Below are 17,501 nucleotides of genomic sequence, written 5' to 3'. Positions count from 1 at the left end.
GTGATAGCCCGACTCGCTGGAATTCGACCCTCCTGATGTTCGACCGCCTGCTACAACAGGAGAAAGCCGTCAAACAGTATCTCTACAATTACAGTCAAAGGACACAGTCTGGGGAGATGGGGATGTACTTGCTGAAGTACTGGACACTGATGGGAAATGCCTGCAGGCTCATGCGGCTGTTTGAGGAGGTGACAAACCTAGTGAGTCGCAGTGAAGGCGCCATCAGCGACTTGATTCCATATGCCTTCTTCCTGGAGTGTGCCGTGCATAGAGTGGTGGATCAAGCTGTAGAGGAGCGTAACCAGGAACAGGAGGAAGCGTTGTGGGATCAATTCTCAGCAGAAGCAGATGATTCCTCAACACCTGCGGCAGCACAGAGGGGGGATGAGGAGGAGGAGGAAGAGTTGTGTGGGGAAGAGGAGTCAGATGATGAGGAAAGTGTTGTTTTGGAGGAGGAGGATGAGGCGGAAGAACAACCGCAGCAGGTGTCGCAGTGGACTTGTGCTGCTCAACTTTCCCGTGGTATTGTTCGTAGCTGGGGGGAGGAGGAGAACTTAGTTGACATCACTGAGGAAGAGCAAGAGGAGATGGATATTATGTCTGCATCCAACTTTCATGCTGTCCAGCCTGTTGAGGGACCCCGTATAAAAAAACTCAAGGGGAATGAGCTGTGCTGGGTGGCCACACTCCTAGACACTCGGTATAGGCACAAAGTGGCGGAGATGTTTCCAAATCACCAGAAGGCAGAAAGGATGCAGCACTTGCAGAACAAGCTGGCAACTATGCTTTACAATGCGTTTAAGGGTGATGTCACAGCACAAAAGAATAAAGGTACCACTGCCAGGAATCCTTCTCCCATGTCCACGCAGGCAAGGACAGGATGCTCCAGCGATCTCATGGTGATGTTGGACATGCGGACATTCTTTAGTCCAATGCCTCGCCTTAGCGCTTCCAGATCCACCCTCCACCAACGCCTGGATCGGCAGGTAGCTGACTACCTGGCCTTAAGTGTGCATGTAGACACTGTGAGCAACGATGAACCCTTGGACTACTGGGTGCGCAGGCTTGATCTGTGGCCAGAGCTGTCCCAATTTGCCATCCAACTTCAGTCTTGCCCTGCCTCAAGTCAGTCCCTGCAGGCCACTTGACTGCCTTCTCCACCAACACCAACAGGGTCCACCAGGACTCCAGGTGGATTCCTGAATTTTTAAGGCCGCTGCTAGCAGCAACTGCTATAATAATTTTTCAGGTGCGTGTACATGCCTGCCTAATTTTTCTGCCTGCACTGCAGCTGCAACAACAAAACAGAAGGCATGTACATGTGTCAATTCCCCTTCGTGATCGTTACCTTGCTGAGGTGAAGGAGCTTGCGTATCACAATGAAGCAATGACCGATGGCTATATGAGTATCTCGGGGGGTGACACACCAAAGATAATAAGGTATTCGCTTCATTGTGGACAGAACAAATTTGATCATCTGGACAGTCACTGTTGTTCTGTCATTGAGCTACCTCAACCTGGCGACCATATGGGCTTGAAAACCAATATCGCCAGCACTCTCGCCATGGTGCGCACCAGACCAGCACGGCCGTCACAACACAAACAGCTGTTTGCGGTGCGTTACACAGTGAGTTTGGTCTGTCAGTGTGAAGCAGTACTCTAATTACACTCCCTGGTTGATGTATACACATGCAAGATTTTTTAAAGCACTTTAGGCCTCCAATTTAGCATGCAATGTGATTTCTGCCCTTAAAACGCTGCTTTGTGTCAAATCCAGATTTTTCCCCGGGACTTTTGGCGTGTATCCCACTCCCCCATGCAAAAACTCAGACGTTAGACCCCTTGAAACATCTTTTCCATCACTTTTGTGGCCAGCATAAATGTTTCTAGTTTTCAAAGTTCACCTCCCCATTGAAGTCTATTGTGGTGCGCAAAAGTTCACATGTTCGCAAATATTTGCGGAGGATCACGAACCGAAAATCGGAGGTTCGGGCCATCTCTACCTAGGTACAGTATGCGAGTTCCACTCATTTACCTACTATGACTTCACCCTATTTAGATGTCTTTCCTGTAAATTTGAGGTTTCCTCTTACTGGGTGGGCTGTTCTGGGCCTAGTGTAGAGAACAAAGAAGCAAGCAGCCAGACTCTCAGACCTCCATTTTTATACCATGCTAGGTCAAACCATCTCACATAGCTATCAAACTCCAGAGTTCACAGTGCTGTACATTATGTATTAATATCACCTTGCTGTAATCACCTTTTCAATTTGTGCAATAAATTATGTTTTTATTACAAAATATATTTTTACATATGATGAGCATATATTAGCTGGGTTATAGAGTACATAATAACATAGTGTGGATAGGTGTAACGAGAACCTGCTAAACAAAAACAAACGAACTGCAACCCACAGAGATGAAAATGCCTACTGTTTCTTACAAAGCCATACCTCATAGTACTGCACTAAAATAAAAACACTGTGAAAGTGAACATTAGTGAAGCAAGAACTTGGCAGGAAGAATGAGATCTAAAGCCATAACAAGTCTAACCTGTATTATGATAATTCATATTAGGATCTACCTTCAAGCTTAGTAACACAAGAGGCTACTCTGCTAGATAGACAATGCTAAGATTTTGCCACCTCTGTACTCATTCATGTAATAGAAAAGATTGCATTTTTCAATATACAGTATATTGTGTGAAAAAGATGCTGAGTTGAGACATACAGTACCACTTTTAAACTCATAAAAACTTATAAACTTATGACAATTCCTCATCTTTCAGCAGAGGTACTGCCAGACGGGGGGTTGTTATTTGAATTAATGTCATAGGTGACTTAGACCCAAAATTGTGCAGTTTGTACTTGGTTCTGCAAAAGCCAAATATTATGGAAAAACAATTCTGGCATTTGGTGTGCTATCCCATAATGCTTTGGTCCACTGATCAGTAGAGATGGCTCGAACCTCCAATGTTCGGTTCGCGAACCTCGAACCCGAACTTCGGAAAAAGCTTGCGAACCTGCAAACTTTTCGAACCGCAATAGACTTCAATGGGCAGGCGAACTTTTAAAACTACAAACACTGTTTCTGGCCACAAAAGTGATGGAAAACATGTTTCAAGGGGTCTAACACCTGGAGGGGGACATGGCGGAGTGGGATTCATGCCAAAAGTGCAGGGGAAAATTATGGATTTGACGCACAGCAGGGTTATAATCCCGAAAAGGCAGAAATCACATTGCATTGCTAAATTGGAGGCCTAAAGTGCTTGAAAACATCTTGCGCGTGTATACATGGATCAGCAGTTAGTGTAAGTAGTGTACTGCTTCAAACTGACAGACCAAACTCACTGTGTAACGCACCGCAAACAGCTCTTTGTGTAGTGATGGCCATGCTGGTGCTGGACTGGTGTGCACGATGGCGAGAGTGCAGGTGATGGCAGTTTTCAAGCCCATATGGTCAGGCTGAGGTAGCTCAATGACAGAACAACAGTGACTGTCCAGCTGATCGAATTTGGTCTGTCCACAATGAAGCAATGACCTTATTATCTTGGGTGTGCCCCCCCCCCCCAACACACTCATATAGGTCATTGCTTCATTGTGATACACAAGCCACTTCACCGCAGCAAGATAACGATCATGAAGGGGAATTGACACATGTACATGCCTTTTGTTTTGTTGTTGCAGCCGCAGTGCAGACAGAAAATTTAGGCATGTACATGCATTAGAAAAATTATTATTATGTTTGGTAGCAGCCGCAGCAGCTAGCAGCAGCGGCCATAAAAATACAGGAATCCACCTGGAGTCCTGGACCCTGTTGGTGGTGGCGGAGAAGGCAGTCAAGCGGCCTGCCGGCAGAGATGCTGTGTGGGGACTGACTTAGTCTTGGGACAGTCACACCGCCTGCAGGCAGAGATGCTGTGTGTGGGGACTGACTTAGTCTTCAGGCAGGCAGTAGCCCTCCGGGATCCATGCCTCATTCATTTTGATAAAGGTGAAGCACTGAACACTTTTTTGATCTGACTGCTGGTGGTATAATACAATGTGCAGTTACACAGGTGCAGTTAAAAGGTATGCACTGACTGCCGCTATAGTACAATTGTGCAGTCACACAGGTGCAGTGAAAAGGTATGCAGTGACTGTTGGTATACAATGTGCAGTCACACAAGTGCAGTGAAAAGGTATGCAGTGACTGCTGCTATAATACAATTGTGCAGTCACACAGGTGCAGGCAAGAGGTATGCAGTGACTACTGCTATAATACAATTGTGCAGTCACACAGGTGCAGGGAAAAGGTATGCACTGACTGGGGGTGGTACTGTATAATACAAAGTGCAGTCACACAGAGGCAGTGAAAGGTATGCACTGAATGTGCTGGGCCTGGCACAGTACAGCATTTAGCAAGGGCCCGCTGCAACAGACAGGGCTGTATATGCAGTGTCAGAGGCACACACACAAAAAAAACACATCAGAAGAACATTCGGTCTCAAAAAAGCTGTTTACAGGTGCTTTTCATCAACAAATATAAGCAAGGAGCAAGCTAACAGACCTCCTAACTACCGCTTTCCCTATCTCTCCAATGTCTCTCCCTTCTCTCACTAATACAGCAGCACACAGAGTGAGAACATGGCCAACGCTGCTGTCTTTTATAGGGGGGGGGGGGGGAGGCTCCAGGAGGGAGTGGTGGCAGAGAAGGCAGTCAAGCGGCCTGCAGGCAGAGATGCTATGTGGGGACTGACTTAGTCTTGGGGCAGGTAGTCACATGGCGTGCAAGCAGAGATGCTGTGTGTGGGGACTGACTTAGTCTTCAGGCAGGCAGTAGCCCTCCGGGATCCATGCCTCATTCATTTTGATAAAGGTGAAGCACTGAACACTTTTTTGACCTGACTGCTGGTGGTATAATACATACATACATACAATGTGCAGTTACACAGGTGCAGTTAAAAGGTATGCACTGACTGCCGCTGTAGGACTGCCGCTGTAGTACAATTGTGCAGTCACACAGGTGCAGTGAAAAGGTATTCAGTGACTGTTGGTATACAATGTGCAGTCACACAGGTGCAGTGAAAAGGTATGCAGTGACTGCTGCTATGATACAATTGTGCAGTCACACAGGTGCAGAGAAAAGGTATGCACTGACTGCTGCTATAATACAATTGTGCAGTCACACAGATGCAGAAAAAAGGTATGCACTGACTGCTGCTATAATACAATTGTGCAGTCACACAGGTGCAGGCAAGAGGTATGCAGTGACTACTGCTATAATACAATTGTGCAGTCACACGGGTGCAGGGAAAAGGTATGCACTGACTGGTGGTGGTATTGTATAATACAAAGTGCAGTCACTCAGAGGCAGTGAAAGGTATGCACTGAATGTACTGGGCCTGGCACAGTACAGCACTTAGCAAGGGCCAGCTGCGACAGACAGGGCTGTATATGCAGTGTCAGTGGCACACACACACAAAAAAAAAAACACATCAGAAGAACATTAACTCTCGAAAGAGCTGTTTTGGGGTGCTTTTCATCAACAAATATCACCAAGGAGCAAGCTAACAGACCTCCTAACTACCGCTTTCCCTATCTCTCCAATGTCTCTCCCTTCTCTCACTTATACAGCAGCACACAGAGTGAGAACATAGCCGACACTGCTGTCTTTTATAAGGGGGGGGGGGGCTCCAGGAGGGAGTGCAGCCTGATTGGCTGACATGTGTCTGCTGACTGTGATGTAGAGGGTCAAAGTTTAGCCCAATGATGTAGTAAAGGGGCGGGTCGAACTCGCTAAGTGTTCGCGGTTCACTGTGAACTCGAACCAGCTAAGTTCATGCGAACAATTTCTCCGGCGAACCGTTCGGGCCATCTCTACTGATCAGCAGCCAGAGAGGAGCAGAGACATCTGTAATTTCTGTGAATCATCTTAGGGGTGGAAGGTATCCTATTGGATGCTTTGATCACCTAGTATTTGGCTACAATCAGACACTATTAAAGAGGACTTCCCAGCTTCTGAGCAGACATTTTACAGTCGAAATGAATCTAGTTAGTCAAGTTGTATTGTTTTTGAGAGCATTGCACAGCTAGCTAGCATTTTTCTATCCGTTCAAAGAAAACAGAATTTACAGTTTATGGCAATCAGATTCTTATATCTTGTTGTCAAAGCTGTCCTTATATTTGCTGAGGGTGTCCATTAAAAGGTCTCCTCGGCTCCTGAATTTCAAGTGCACGCGGGTCTCACTTGGCATGGCTCTTGGTGGCCATGGCACATTTAAGCCACAAGTCCTCCCTCTTGTTGCGATGTATTGTGGCTCTGGCTGCTGGTTGAAAGAGACCCCAGCCCCCTGCCTGCACAAAGTGAGAAGACTCCTCATAAGAAGCCAGCATGCGGAGTCGAGTGAGGCCCTTCCAGATCTTCTTTCTGTCTGCTCGTAGGAATATATAGTTCTCCATTACCATCAGCATTTCACAGTCTCTTACTAGTAAATATCCTCACCGAGGAAGGGACTGTGGAATGCCTCCTCAGCATGAGCACTTTTCTTGAGAATGAAGTATGGGATGTGGAGGAAAATGATAACACTAACTCCTTAATCAGTGTTATCATTCTCCTTAATCAGAGCAAAGGAGAGATAGCATAATGTGATCCAAAATACACAAACACGCATATAGTAGGTTGAATCGCAAATGAAAATTGGGACCAGGATGGTAAGACAGAAGTATGATTAACAGAATGTGGGTATGAATGTGTTATTTCTATGATAGAGGTGTACGGATGTAATGTCTCCAACATGGATATTTGTGCTCATACTAATGATGGAGCGGAGAGACACATAGCCATGGACCATGGCTGCAGTGGAGGACCCCTGTTGTCGGATTTTGGGATGGATGTGTTTTGGTTTTGCATTTTTCCAAGGATTTGGATTGCTTTTTCCCCGTGTTCTTGTTGCTTTTTCCCCCTGTGTTCTCGCTACTCGCTTGTGGACTGTGGATGGTTGACAGGTCTGGCGGACTCTGGGCTGGTCCATCTCCTTGTGGGGGATTCTTGGGGATTCCTTTGTTTTTAAGGCGCTCCCTGAGTTGCAGTACCACACTCCAGCTGTCAGGGTAGTGGGGGGACACTGGCTTTACAAGTAGCTATGAGTGCATGGCGGTCCACATAACTCCACTACTTCCTCCTTTACATCTGGAAGGAGAAAGTAGTGTCGTTACATGGACCATGAGTGGAATGAAGCAACTATGGGCGGCCGCATAGGTAAGTAATCTGTACAAAGGGCATTGTTCTACAAGACTTGTGTCCTGTGTTTTTTTCAGGAGCAGCACAGACATGTCGCCCTTCCAAACATATCATATAATTTTCAATCTTTTTCTAAATGTACTGTCATGACAATGTCATGTGATGCTTTTATCAGGTCAGCTAAACTCTGAAGAGCAGTGGCGTAGCTAAGGAGCTGTGGGTCCCGATGCAAGTTTTACAATGGGGCGCCCCTAGCACTCTATACATAACAACTGATACGGCACACCAAAACTTGCCAATGGCTACTACAGTGTCAGAGGTGAAAGAAGGGGATGGGGAACAGCTTGTTAATGATTACTGCTATCCATAGCACCTCTAAAAGTGATTATTATGAGTACAGGACAAATAGAGTGCTAATACTGTAGTTGAGGGAGGGCCCTTCGGGGCCCCTCTGGCCCAAGGGCCCCGATGCGGTCGCTACCGCTGCACCCCCTATTGCTACGCCCCTGCTGAAGAGTCTCAGATGTAGTTCTGGATTTTTTTCAGTTTTTTGGGGGGCTCTGCCCCCTGCTGAGAAGAAGGCAAACGGTGGTCCTGAGCACATCTTAAACTACCTCAAGACCGTGTCACGCCAACGGACGTGATCGCGGTGGCAGCCAATTGGTGTCAAGTCCTGGGCCAGCCATTGCAGGAGATCGCGTGCGGATTGCGTGCATCTCCGCTTGGTAGGTGGAGCTCTGCTCCGCCTTCAGTCTCCCAGCGGCGATCACTGTCTTTTTACTGTGTACAGCGCTGCGATCTGAAGCAGCGCTGTACTGGGGACAGCCGTGTTTTTATAAAAAAAAGTCCAAGCATCTGACAGGCACTGCTGTGCCATGGTGCAGCCACAGACCTGCCGGAATACAGCCTCCACCCCCTTCCCTGCCTTCAATTCTGATAGTTGTCAGTTTGATGCTAAATGGTAAAGTGATGGAAAGCTCAATTCCAAAAATGCCAATTATCAGTGAAGTTACTATAGCAGCAGCCAAATTTTACATTTTTTAAGCAGGCAGCCCAGAGGAGTAAGAAACGCAACTACAGGGGCAGCTTTCTTTTTAAATCATATGCAGTCTGATATTTGTCCCAGACTTTCTTTTTACAGGTTCAGCATTGCCAATTTTCCTGAATCACAAAGAGAGATATCATTAATCCAGGAGTGATATGTTGCATGCTGTTATCAGATGATGGTAAAGTGCACTTCCTGATGTCTCTTAATAATTACAGCTCAGCTGCTTTTATGGTAGCAAATTTCAGCTAAATAGGTAGTGATCAAGCTCAGCCTTTGTGTGCCATGTTAATCCACCTCTTTAACATAGTTGTTTATTAAACAATTGGATTCAGTCGCTGCCAGTAACACACAGTCACCAGGCTATGGCTGGGTGTCCCACAATGAAGTGATGCAGAGCAACCTGGAGGCAGAGAAGCAAAGCCTAGCAGGTGAGATCTGATTTCCTATTTTTATTCCTATTTTAAGTTAGCTGTTTAATTGGTAGAACGTAATAATGGCGCCTATTGTAGTGTAAATATAAAACAACTATATTGTTTGTAAAAGGGCACCACATAAATATAAAAGAACTATATCACTTGTTGGCTATAACTTTCATTTCCATAACCAAATTTATTGTTTACAATAACCCATTATTTAACAATTAATAATTTGTAAAACTATATAATTGTTTCTAAAACTGTTCCCTATGCTTTCTCAGAAAAAAATCATTTACATTTCAACTTTTTCCCCCGGAACGAGCAACTTCGGCGATTCCCACTTATGTTACAAATTATCGCTTTTCAATAAACTTACTTAAACATATATATATATATATACACACACACATATATATATATATATATATATATATACACACATATATATATATATATATATATATATATATATATAACGTGTATTTTTACTTTTTGACTCCTCAATTATCATTTTTTTTTCTATTTTAAATAAAACCATAAACAGTCGTATGCTAATTTATATAACACTAACAAAATGGGGGATTAAGGTTAGGCACCATCCATGGGGCTAGCGATAGGCACCACCAGGGGCTCTTGGGGTTAGGCACCTCCAGGGGGAGTAAAGTTAGGCACTACCAGGGAGTCTTAGGGTTAGACACCACAATGGGGGCTAAGTTTAGGCACCGATGGCGGGGTTAGGGACCACCATCTTATGGCAAGGCACTACCGGGGGGGGGGGGGGGGGTAAAGATTAGGCACCAACAGGGGAGGGTTTTGTGTGAGAATAGGGAGAGGTTAGGTTATAGTAAAATATCAGTAAGTATTAAAGATGTTTTAATATATGAATAAAATAGTACAATTAATGTGCATCACTGTGGCTTAGTGGTTAGCGCTCTTGCCTTGCAGCGCTGGGTTCCTGGTTACAGTATTTTTCTTAAGCAAATTAAAAAGTGAAACTGTCTTGGATTTCAGTTTCTGGGATATACAGTATGTTAGTTTTGTGTTAAATTGTGAATTGCTGAAATTAAAGAATTAGAGGAAGTCTGAAATGAATACACAGTCAGGTCCATAAATATTGGGAAATCAAACACAATTCTAACATTGTTGGCTCTATACACAACCACAATGGATTTGAAATGAAATGAACACAGTGTGCTTTAACTGCAGACTGTCAGCTTTAATTTGAGGGTATTTAGATCCAAATCAGGTGAACGGTGTAGGAATTACAAGTTTCCGTATGTGCCTTCCACTTAAGGAACCAAAAGTAATGGGACGGAATAACGATCATAAATCAAATTTTCACTTTTTAATACTCGGTTGCAAATACTTTGCAGTCAATTACAGCCTGAAGTCTGGGATGCATAGACATCACCAGAGGCTGGGTTTCATGCCTGGTGATGCTCTGCCGGATCTCTACTGCAACTGTCTTCAGTTCCTGCATTTTCCTTTCAGTTGTATCTTCAGCAAGTAAAATGCATGCTCAATTGCAAAAACATTCCACTTCTTTCCCTTTAAAAACTCTTTGGTTGCTTTTGCAGCATGCTTTGGGTCATTGTCCATCTGCACTGTAAAACACCTTCCAATGAGTTCTGAAGCATTAGGCTGAATATGAGAAGATAATATTGCCCGCAACACTTCTGAATTCATCCTGCTGCTTTTGTCAGCAGTCACAACACCAATAAATACAAGAAAACGAGTTCCATTGGCAGCTATGCATGCCCATGCCATAACACTACCACCACTATGCTTCACTGATGAGGTGGTATGCTTAGGATCATGAGCAGTTCCTTTCCTTCTCTATACTTTTTTTCTTACCATCACTCACCACTCACGTAGGATGTTATTTCAGAACTGTGAAGGCTTTTTTAGGTTTTTATTTGGCAAACTCTAATCTAGCTTTCCTGTTTCTGAAGCTCACCAATGGTTTACATCTTATAGTGAAACCTCTGTGTTCACTCTGGTGAAGTCTTCTCTTGATTGTTGACTTTGACACGTACACCTACCTCCTGGAGAATGTTCTTGATTTGGCCAACTGCTGTGAAGGGTGTTTTCTTCAACAAATTATATGTTATTGTCTTATTGTTTATGCCTGTCTTGCTGTACTAATGCCAATCTCTGTCCTTGCTATTGTTGCCACTGTCACGTGAACCACAACCAATTCCGGGTACGACCTCGGTCGCACTTGGCGAAATAAAGATTCTGATTCTGATTCTGATTCTGAGAAGAACACAATGAATAGAATGGTATGCTTTTTATTGTAAGAATTTTAGAGTACAGATTCTCTTTAAAAGCTGTATTTTTGCCATGTACACTCTATTAACAATAACGTCATATTAGGAACCCCTTGACATATACTGTATATTTTAACAGGAAAGAGAGAGAAGAGGGAAAATTGTATTTTGACTTTTGTACTATGGTATTACTGGTAATCAGGTTTCTGCTAAATAATCTACTAGGGGTATATGAAAAAAGACACACTATAAATGTAGTCATTATTAGAAAGAACTTTACATTTATTGTCCTACATGTTTGACATAAACCCCAGAGTTATATATGGTATAACTGAATGTGCCCCCCCCCCCCCAAAAAAAATTCCCTTGAGGCCAGTTTAACATCAGGCCAGTACGTGAGGCCGGTGTATCCTGCCCTTGGTGCATCAGAATGCAATGCACATCGTGGCACTGACGGCACAATGAAATGCGACGTGGTAAGTGTGTTAGGCCCCATTGCCTTGCATTGCCATTGCGTTATTCTGTGGTAAAACAAGGTAACACAACACAGAATTCCAATGCAAGTGTAAAAGGGATCTAAAAGTTTTTCAGTCAGTTTTGGAGCAAGTTGGGGATATTCACAACCTCACCCAGGGTTTTACTGCTTATGCAGTTTTCAATCTCAGGAATGAATTTTTCACATAATTCCTCAGCAAATTTTCTAGTCAGAAGTTTCCCAATGGAGTACACAGAGAATTTGACATTGGGATATGAGTGGGTGATAGGCCGTGATATACCGTTTTTTCATATATTTTTTTTTGGTTGAACTTGATGGACAGATGTCTTTTTTTAAACCATACTATTTAATTTCATATAACCTTCACTCTTTCTTGAAGCCTCATCCTAACCTTTATTATTTAAAGAGAATTTAATTTAGAAAGAAAGTGGTGCGCTGATTTAAACACCGCCAGTTCCATAAGGTTTTGGCTATGACACTCACTTACCCAATGTAAAAGCTTATGCCACTGTCTGAACTCTGACCTGTCATACACCAGACACGAATGTGGTCATGCGTGTTACCTTGTGGTTTGTACAGGACTCCAGGGGTGGGTCCTGGATGGCAGATATATTCCGCCTTATTTTAGGCTCTTTTAAAACAGGTAGGGACTGGGAAGGAGCCCGGGGTAGTGTAGCAACCAATGGTTGCTATGTTTTGTTTTTCAGGGCCCAGAGCTGTGGAACAGGGAAGGAAGGTAACTGGGTGGCCTCCCTGTTCCACGTCAGTTCACAAACCTGGTTTTGAAAACAGCTAGATTGCAGATATCTGGAGCTCTGAGCAGGGGGCGGGCTGATAGGGAGTGCAGCAGGTCAGAATCAGAATCAGATTTTATTTTGCCAAGTGCAGCAGTTGCCACACTCGGAATTGTTTGTGGTACACATCGGCATAGAGCATAGTACATCAAAGCATGCAATGATGAGCAGACAAAGACATTAAACAAGGTAGTGCAAAAAACGTGAAGTCAAGGAATTAAGGTATATTAGTGCAAAAACTACCTGCGGTAAACCACAGGATAAGTACATATTTATTTAGGCCTGGGTCACAGATGTGCTATTTAGTTTTTCTGTGTGTGAGATTTGAGTTCAGAAGGCACACTGCTTGGGGGGAAAAGGAGTTCCTGTGCCTGGAGGTTTTGGTGGAAATAGCCCTGTAACGGTGGTCTGTGCGCATGCGGTTGAAGAAGCGGCTGCCGGGATGGTGCCGGTCATTCGTGATCCTGTATGCCCTTGTTCTCAGACTGGATGCGTGGAGGAGGTCCAGAGGTGGCAGGGGGGAACTGATGATTCTTTCTGCTGTATTGATTACTCTTTGCAGTCTGTACCTGTCGCTGGACGTGGCTCCACGATACCACACGATGATAGAGGAGCACAGGATTGACTCGATGGTGGCAGTGTTGAAGCTAGACAGCAGCTCCTGCGGCATACCAAACTTCCTGAGTTGTCTTAGGAAGAACTGCCGTTGCTGCGCCTTCTTTTGGCATTTAGTGGTGTTTTCACTCCATCTCAAGTCGTTGGTGATAGTAGTGCCCAGAAACCGAACGCCTGATACTCTGGTGACTTCCGTGCCTTCGATGAATACCGGGCTGAGTGGGGGGGGGGGGGGCATTTCCTGAAGTCGATAACCAACTCGACAGTCTTTGCAGCGTTTAGGACAAGCATGTTGTCCTTACACCAGTTGCAGATCCGCTCGATCTCGCTGCGGTAGGTGCGTTCGTCCTCCTCACTGATGAGACCAAGGATGGTGGTGTCGTCCGCAAATTTAATTACCTTAACGCAGTGAGCAGTCGAGGTACATCTGTTTGTATACAGGGAAAACAGGATCGGAGACAGTACACAGCCTTGGGGGGCGCAAGTATTTGTGGTCCTCCATTGGGAGAGGCAGCTGCCAAGTTTGACCTGTTGTGTCCTGTTTGTGAGGAAGTCCTTGATCCAGTTGCAGAGATTTACGTCAAGCCCTATTTGCGCTAAGTTGTTATACAGGATGTTCGGGCAGATTGTATTGAAAGCAGAGCTAAAATCCAGGAAAAGGATCCTGGCATAGGTGTTGGGTCTGTCCAGATGTTCCATAATGTATGCCAGGTGTGCTGCAAGGTGGATGTGTGTTGGCCTCCTGTGCTGGGACAACAGAGTGGACAGCATGCTGGATTCATCCACTATATTTCCAAAACTGGACTGTTTTCTGGACTATAATATTGCTCAGAGAGCAAGGACTCTGTTTCTCTACAAAGCTGAAGTAAGCTACTTTGTTTTCTGGAATTATTACTTTTTGCTGGAGAAAAGCTTATTTTTGTTTGTGTTCAACTTAAATAAAAATGGACTTTCTGATACATCTATTGTCTCCTGCGTGCTAGCAGTAGTTCCCGTGAACCCCCAAACATCACAGGTTTTATAATTAGTGATGAGCACATATATCACATAATTGTAATTTTGTATCATAATTCTAAATTTTTATGCAGAATCGTAATGCAAAATTTCAGAAAAAATCTGAATCAATTTTATTTGTAACCGTAAGCAGGAACTGAAATTATGCATAATTTTGTGCCAAATTTAGCGATTAATAGCCAAGCCTACATACATGCTATCCTCACCAAAATTGCTATTTATGTTTAAAGGGGAACTTCAGCCTAAACAAACATACTGTCATTAAGTTACATTAGTTATGTTAATTAAAATAGATATGTAATATAATCTCTCACCCACTCTGTTTTAAAAGAACAGTTAAATGTTTGTGATTTTAATGGGGGCAGCCATGTTTTTTGGTTGAAAGTGCAGGCATGGATTTTTGGTTGAAAGGAGATGACAGGAAGCATGAGACACAGTTCCAACTGTCCTGTGTCCTGATCACACCTCCCAGCTGCACAGGCTAGGCAGCGAAAAAAACAACATTAAAAATCCCATCATGCTTTGCACAGCATCAGGGGAAAAATGCCTGGGCAGATTTCTTTGATGGCGCGGAGCTTACTTCTGTGCAGTTAAAAAATGAGGCTTGGGTAAGAAAAACAAAGTTCTGATGTTGTGAAACTGTTAAAGAAACACAAAGCTGAGTAGATTTTTAATCTGAAGGTTCACTTTAAGGGAATAGTGGGAACAAGTCAAAAAGACCTTGTTGTCTTTGAGAAAATTTATATAAAAATTCAAAGGAAATTTTTTTTTAAACTCAGTAAAATGACATTAATTTTGACTTGTTCCCACTGTTTTATCCCTGGGGAGAGTATTTATGGGGGCTTAGTTATTAACCGCTAAAATCGGCAACAAAATTATGTGAAGTTACTCGTAATCTCACAAAATTATGAATGGATAACGCAAAATCTGTTGAATTTTCAAAATTGTAACTATGTGTGGCTGTAGTTGCAAAATTTTACGTGAAATTTCACACAATAATTAGCAGATTACGATTATCACTATTTATAATTAGTATATAAAGGTTGGGACTCATAGTAACTGTGAAGGACAGTATCTTAGGTGAGTTAAAAGCACCCCTTTACCTTCCTGTAGCTTACAATTTTTCTTTATATCTGCACCAATATATCACTGCATGTCTGCTCCAAGAATATGCCACTTTAGTTTATGATATAATTGATGAAGGAAAGAATGCTTCTTTACTTATAATCATATGCTTTAATGCTTAACACAGGTTAAAGAAGAATATAGCTGAACAGCACTTGAAAGAACTCATCAATTTAAAAGAAACCATGAACACCACAATCACAAATGCCACCGAAGGAAATGATACCCTGGATTATAATGCTAGTGGCCATAGTGATTATTCACACATACATTTCACTATAGCAGCTGTTGTTGCTTTATGCCTTTGTGTCTTTGGTTTGGTGGGGAACGTCATGGTGTTTTGGTACCTTTGCTTCAAGATCCAGAGAAACAAGTACACAATTTACATTATCCATCTGTCTACAGCAGATGCCTTCTTTATCATTTTTACTGGTTTGCTTTTGATGGTCTCTATCAATACATTCATTGGACAAGAAATATATTTTAAAGGGAAGGAACCACTTTTGTTATTCATTGAAATATTTTATGACACTATGCAATATGTGGGAATGTATATCCTTACCACCATCAGCATGGAAAGGTGTATTTCTGTTTTATTTCCCTTTTGGTATAAATGTAATCGCCCTCACAATTTATCCAGAATTATATGTACTGTTGTTTGGATCCTTGCCAGTGCAGAGAGTTTACTTAAGAACTTGGCCTGCACACCACAAGCATTTGAAGCACAGACTACAGAGTGTACCACTGTGGAGGTTTTAACTTTTGTTTTACCTATTGGAATCTGCCTGCCACTCATGGTCATTTCCAGTCTCACTTTGCTCATCAAAATACAGAGGACTATTAAACAGCAGTATCCACCTAAACTATACATCATCATCACTACTGCTGTTTTGGTATTTATCTTATCAGTACTCCCATTCAACTTTTTATCGTTTGTAATGTACTTCAGGCTCGTATCAACAGATCTACAAACTGTTGGTCTGTTCTTTGCAACTACATATTGCACCTTGCTTAACTCTACCATCAACCCCTACATTTACTTCATTGTTGGAAAGAAATGGAAACAGAAGAGCCACAACTCCATCCAGGAGGCCCTTCAAAGAGCCTTCAGAGAAGGAGAAGAAGAGAATGATGACTCTAAAAGTATTAGAACAAATAATACTTCAAGCCAAACTAACCTTACAGTTGCCATATAAATCCCATTTTGTCATCAATGCAAACTTTAACGGACGGAGCAAAAAATATGTCTGAAGTGTATTTTATGTAGAAGGTAAAAGACTTGCAGAGGCCCAAAATAGGTTCCTGGACTGAGACAGTTCAAACCAAATACTGAAAATCACCTTATGCATTTTACTGTCAAATGTTTGTTGCACTTAATAAAGGTCTGTGGAGCTGAAATGTTGTTTTTTCTCTATGATATTCATGGATTAATAAAAAGCTCACTGCTGAGTAAAATCCAGGTGGAGTCCCAGGTCTTTCTCTGCTTTGAAATTTATGGTGATATACACACATTACAATTTTCTCATTGTTTCAAGCCGAACAAAGGTCTCATCTAAAATAGCTGCACACTACCTCCACCCTCACCCGTCTGAGACCACTGTGTCAGTTCAAGAAAAAACTCCAAGGCTTCCTTTATTTTCATGTTAAAGTTAAGGTCGTGTGTCTGCTTTAATTATGTTGTTCCCTACCAGCTCTATGGTGTTGTTGTGCAACATACAGAAAGTGAATCAGCCACAGTTGAAATAAACCATATTGATTATCTCATTACAATGACAGAGTGTGAGAGATATTACAAGGTAAGTGCACAGTCAGTTCTTGAAGGTGAGGTGTTGGAAAAAGGAAAAATAAAGAAGCATGGCCATCTGAGCAACTTTGACAAGAACAATTTATGATGGGTAGACAATCCATAGGGCATCTCCATATTGGCAGTTCTTTCGGGATGTTCTCAGTATGAAGTTGTTTCTTCTTAGCAAAAGTGTTCCAAGGGAGGACAAGGGTGGAGCAACCTCAGCTCTTGGCTTTCGGATATTTTCCCCTCATACTCTCACCATTCCCACTCCCCCCCCCCCCTCCAGAATCTGTATGAGCCAAAACAAATTTGTAGTACAACCCTGCTTTTGTACTTGGTAAAATAAAAGATTCTGATTACCTTCTCCACATAGTGATTAACTGCACGCTACATCGATAAACTAAACTAAAGGAGCAGGTAATTTATATTGCTTTTTATTTCTAGTCCTAGTCTAATGTCCTACCACATTATTATTAAGTATTTATATAACGCTGACATCTTCAGCAGCGCTTTACTGAGTACAGTCATGTCACTGACTGTCCTCAGAGGCGCAGCAGCTAATTATAGCGCTAAAAGATTTGGGTGTGGGTATCTTTTCAATGTTAAATATCGGTTTTGTAATTTTCCGTTCAACTTTGCACATGTTAGGGCGCCATTGTGAAATATCAAAAATTTTATCTACAACGATAAAGTACAATTGATAAATAGAGGTTTGT

At 42.9% G+C, this 17,501-nt stretch overlaps 1 protein-coding gene across 2 annotated transcripts in view; it reads left to right on the top strand.

The window, feature by feature from the left end:
- Positions 1-16,383, top strand: part of LOC137518682 (mas-related G-protein coupled receptor member H-like) — a 114,422-nt gene extending 98,039 nt beyond the window's left edge. Inside the window, exons 1-2 of one of the 2 annotated variants that reach the window (XM_068236846.1) lie at positions 8,609-8,694; positions 15,124-16,383. In XM_068236846.1, the coding sequence (XP_068092947.1) occupies positions 15,182-16,192 (1,011 nt within the window). In that variant the 5' untranslated portion in view covers positions 8,609-8,694; positions 15,124-15,181 and the 3' untranslated portion in view covers positions 16,193-16,383. Of the gene's footprint in view, positions 1-8,608; positions 8,695-15,123 lie in introns of those variants that run through there. The other variant, XM_068236847.1, reaches the window with a different exon arrangement.
- Positions 16,384-17,501: the final 1,118 nt, after the last annotated feature.

Source organism: Hyperolius riggenbachi, chromosome 5 (genome assembly GCF_040937935.1).
Source record: "Hyperolius riggenbachi isolate aHypRig1 chromosome 5, aHypRig1.pri, whole genome shotgun sequence".
Taxonomy (NCBI): Eukaryota; Metazoa; Chordata; class Amphibia; order Anura; family Hyperoliidae; genus Hyperolius; species Hyperolius riggenbachi.
The sequence above is the reverse complement of the archived record's forward strand: the minus strand, read 5'-3'. Positions and strand labels throughout refer to the sequence as shown.